At 31.1% G+C, this 3,597-nt stretch overlaps 1 protein-coding gene across 1 annotated transcript; it reads left to right on the top strand.

The window, feature by feature from the left end:
- Positions 1-314: 314 nt before the first annotated feature.
- LOC145109856 (uncharacterized) lies at positions 315-3,382 on the top strand. The gene is made up of 4 exons (XM_079046985.1): positions 315-449; positions 554-615; positions 2,539-2,605; positions 2,707-3,382. Exons 3-4 carry the CDS (start codon positions 2,546-2,548, stop codon positions 3,298-3,300), a joined length of 654 nt encoding a protein of 217 aa, XP_078903111.1. The 5' UTR covers positions 315-449; positions 554-615; positions 2,539-2,545; the 3' UTR covers positions 3,301-3,382.
- Positions 3,383-3,597: the final 215 nt, after the last annotated feature.

The raw sequence follows: 3,597 nt of genomic DNA, 5'->3' as shown, positions 1-3,597 counted from the left end.
AAAATAAAGTGCTAGGAGTGTTACCACTCCTTACCAAATGCTAAGATTTAGTGTTAAATGGTCAAAAATGAGGTGGCACTATAAAATCTGACGTGGGAAGGTGTTAGGAATGTTACCACTCCCTTTAGCCTATACCGGCATTTCTTATTTTTTGCAATGTTGACTGTTTAACAGCTATTCCCCATTTTACTGTTTTCTACCATGCTTGGGGTGGATTTTTATGACGTGTCTGCCAACGTGAATAGTAACATGGCACTCTATCATCTTTTAAGTCAAATTGAACGCCACTTTCTCACATTCTTTGTTATCAACAACCTAATTCAACACAGTTTACGCTACATATTCTCTGTAAAAGGCAAAAGTCACGTCCTACGTTGATGCTTATTGTGATCTTGACTCTTGAGGCAATGCGCCAATGCGGTCCATATCATGAACAAAGAAAAACCCAGGTAATTAAATGATTCTTGGGATGTCCTAACTTTTGCTCGATGAATGATGGCAGGGTTTTTTTAGTGGCTTGGTATTTAACTTCTCAACAAATGTACGGAGATAGATTTCATGAAATGCATATGGTGTTGAAGAAGGATCGAATACAGCATGCAACATTAATGGAAGGTTAAATTTCATTTATATCCTTACAAACTTTCAATATTACATTAATATCCTTACAAAATTTATAACAACATATATAACAACATATATGTCCATCTAAAACTATAAAAAGTACATCTATATCCAAACTCATATTTTAATTAGGATTAAATTAATTTAATATTAAAAATATTATCTAAAAATCAAAATGTTATATGATATTACCAAACTATCCTTTCCAAATCTTTTTTAAAATATTAACCATTCGACCCACGAAGTAAACATCGCCGCCATCGGAAAACTTCCTAAGTGTTCCATTGTTATCGAATTTGAGTTCTTCATTGTATTTATTTGAAAATATAGTTTCTTCTTGGGTTTTGGGTAATGCATATGATTTTCAAACTGTCAATCGTTACATATTTTTGCTGAATTGCTTCCTTTATTTTATTTTATTCTAAATCTAATTAATCTCTCCGTCTAACTCATTCCTGTGAAATGTTATCTTTTTTGAACTTATCTCCTCATTACACCTACACAAATTTACACACAATTTATTTATTTTGTAATATAAATTAAGTGTTTGTTTTTATTGTTCTTTTTAGATTTTTTTGGTGGGGTTTGGTGTAATAGGTTTGTACACCATCGAAGCAATATGTGTGCCGAAAGAACAAAATTTTCAAGAACTAGTCCGACAAATTTTGTAAGAGAAGAACAATTAGGATTTTCTTTCAGATGATTAGTAGTTTAAAAAAGAGATATAAGGATACTTTAATAATTTCATATGGTATTTTGATTTTTTAAATAAGTTTTTTAATATTAAATTGATTTATTATTAATTAAAATATGAGTTCTGATATAAATGTGAATTTTATAGTTTTAGAAGGACATATATGTAATTTTAAAATTTGTAAGGATATATAAGTAATTTTGAAAGTTTGTAAGGATGAAATTCCCCAACAAGCCACTTCATGTGTCGTGCTTTTATTTAGAGTTATTAATTTAACGATGTTGGTTCTTAATCTTTACTTCTTTGCTAATGTTTTGTAGTGTGGTTCTCCGATTGAAGATTAGTGTAATGGCATTAAATATTTAAATTTAATAACCAAATATTAATCAAATGGAGAGTGTGTTATTGAATGTTATTGTAACGCTACTTGACCGATATTGAATTGTCAAACGTATATGTAATCACTACAGATACGATGTGCATTAAGTGGAAATGCATATGCATAACAAAATTAAAGCCCAAAAGCCAGCACATTCGAATTTTCATAAAACACACATATTATGACTTACAACTATTGATATTTATCTCATAACCATATTGAAATAGTATACATTTGTTTTCTTTTGACCAATTATTCTATTTTATTAAACATACAAATTAAAAAGAACAAATTTATAGATAATATCAGCACAAATATTTGTCAAAACAATCAAAATAATATTAATATATCAGATGCTAAAAAATGAAGATCATATAATATTTTTTATTTTTATAATTACATACATTATAATTTTGGACCTATTTTATTTGTATACTTACATTTGTTTGACTCAGAAGTACAAATTATATCAAGGAATTTTATAAAACAGTTGATATCAATGAGAATAAGATAATTACCAATAAAAACTTTTGAAAATTTTATAACTAAAGTAGGTATTTTCATATTATTTTTATCAAGTAAAAGTTAGTTCAAAACTGCTTAATTAGCAAAATTAAAATGTTTTTAAAAGGTTAACTATTGACTATTGTAGATGCTTTGAGAAATATATATTTCTTGTGTTTTGTGGGGCCATGTAAATTGTCAACGATAGGAAGCTAGTTCAAGAAATAAATAAACAACACTACACATATATAATTATATATGTATCTTCAAAGTATAAAATTTGATAAACGAACCACCATTTCGCTCATATCAACATTCCACGTCCCCGTCGTTGTAGAGAGAAGATGAAGTTGGTTTGGTCACCGGAGATGGCTTTGAAAGCGTACATAGATACCGTGAAAACCGTAAGTACTTATATATATACAACTCTATATATGAATGAAGAAATATACTTCATAGAGTTATTGCTCATACTTTTTTTTTTTCATCTTTTTGATAATGGCAGTGCAAAAAGTTTCAAGAATCAGATGATGTAGAGATGATCTCCGCCATGGCAGGCGGGTGGAACCCAAGATTGATTGTGGAAGCATGGTCGAGTGGTAGTGAAATCACGACAAGCATCGGCTTGGAAATTGCAGCACGCCACTCGGGTGCACGTTATGTTTGCATACTACAAAATGAATGTTCACGATCAGAATATATCGCCGCCCTGAAGGAGCATGGCTCAACGGTGCCGGAATTAATGGTGGGAGAATCTATGGAAGTGATGGAGAGACTACCGGAGGTTGAATTCATGGTGGTGGATGGTGGACGGAAAGACCTGTGTGAATTGTTTGGGGTAGCTAGATTGAGCCATCGAGGTGCTGTCTTGTTATGCAGAGGTGGTGGTACAGGGCGGCGCATGGGTGGTTTCCGATGGGACTTGGTTGTTAAGAAGGCATGTTTGGTGAGATCAGTGATTATTCCGGTGGGACAAGGATTGAATATTGGTTATGTAAAGGATAATCTTGAATATAAAAAATCACCATCTAAAAACTACAGCCGTTGGATTACAAGAATAGATCGAAAGACGGGTGAAGAACATGTGTTTCGAGGATGATTTTTTTTTTTGGTTGGCTTTTTGTGTTTTATTTGGTAAATGGTTAATTGAATAAAGTTAAAAGTGATTATATATTCAGTAATCGGTCTTTATGGAAAAGATTTTAAAAAACATTTGACAGAATTAATCATGTATTACTGAATTCCTGTCAAGTGTTTTTTTTTTTATTTTTAATTTTCTATAAGATTTGACTGAAGATTATAACATTACTCACCCTTCAATTCTCGATATTTTCGTGAGGGATCGTAAAATTTTCCAATGATGAAATATAAGAGGGGTTTAACCGTTTAAGAGTAA

The sequence above is a fragment of the Lactuca virosa genome, chromosome 4 (genome assembly GCF_052849685.1).
Source record: "Lactuca virosa cultivar CGN04683 chromosome 4, Lactuca_virosa_CGN04683_v6, whole genome shotgun sequence".
NCBI lineage: Eukaryota > Viridiplantae > Streptophyta > Magnoliopsida > Asterales > Asteraceae > Lactuca > Lactuca virosa.
Note: the sequence above shows the minus strand (reverse complement) of the source record. Positions and strands in the feature narration are given on the sequence as shown.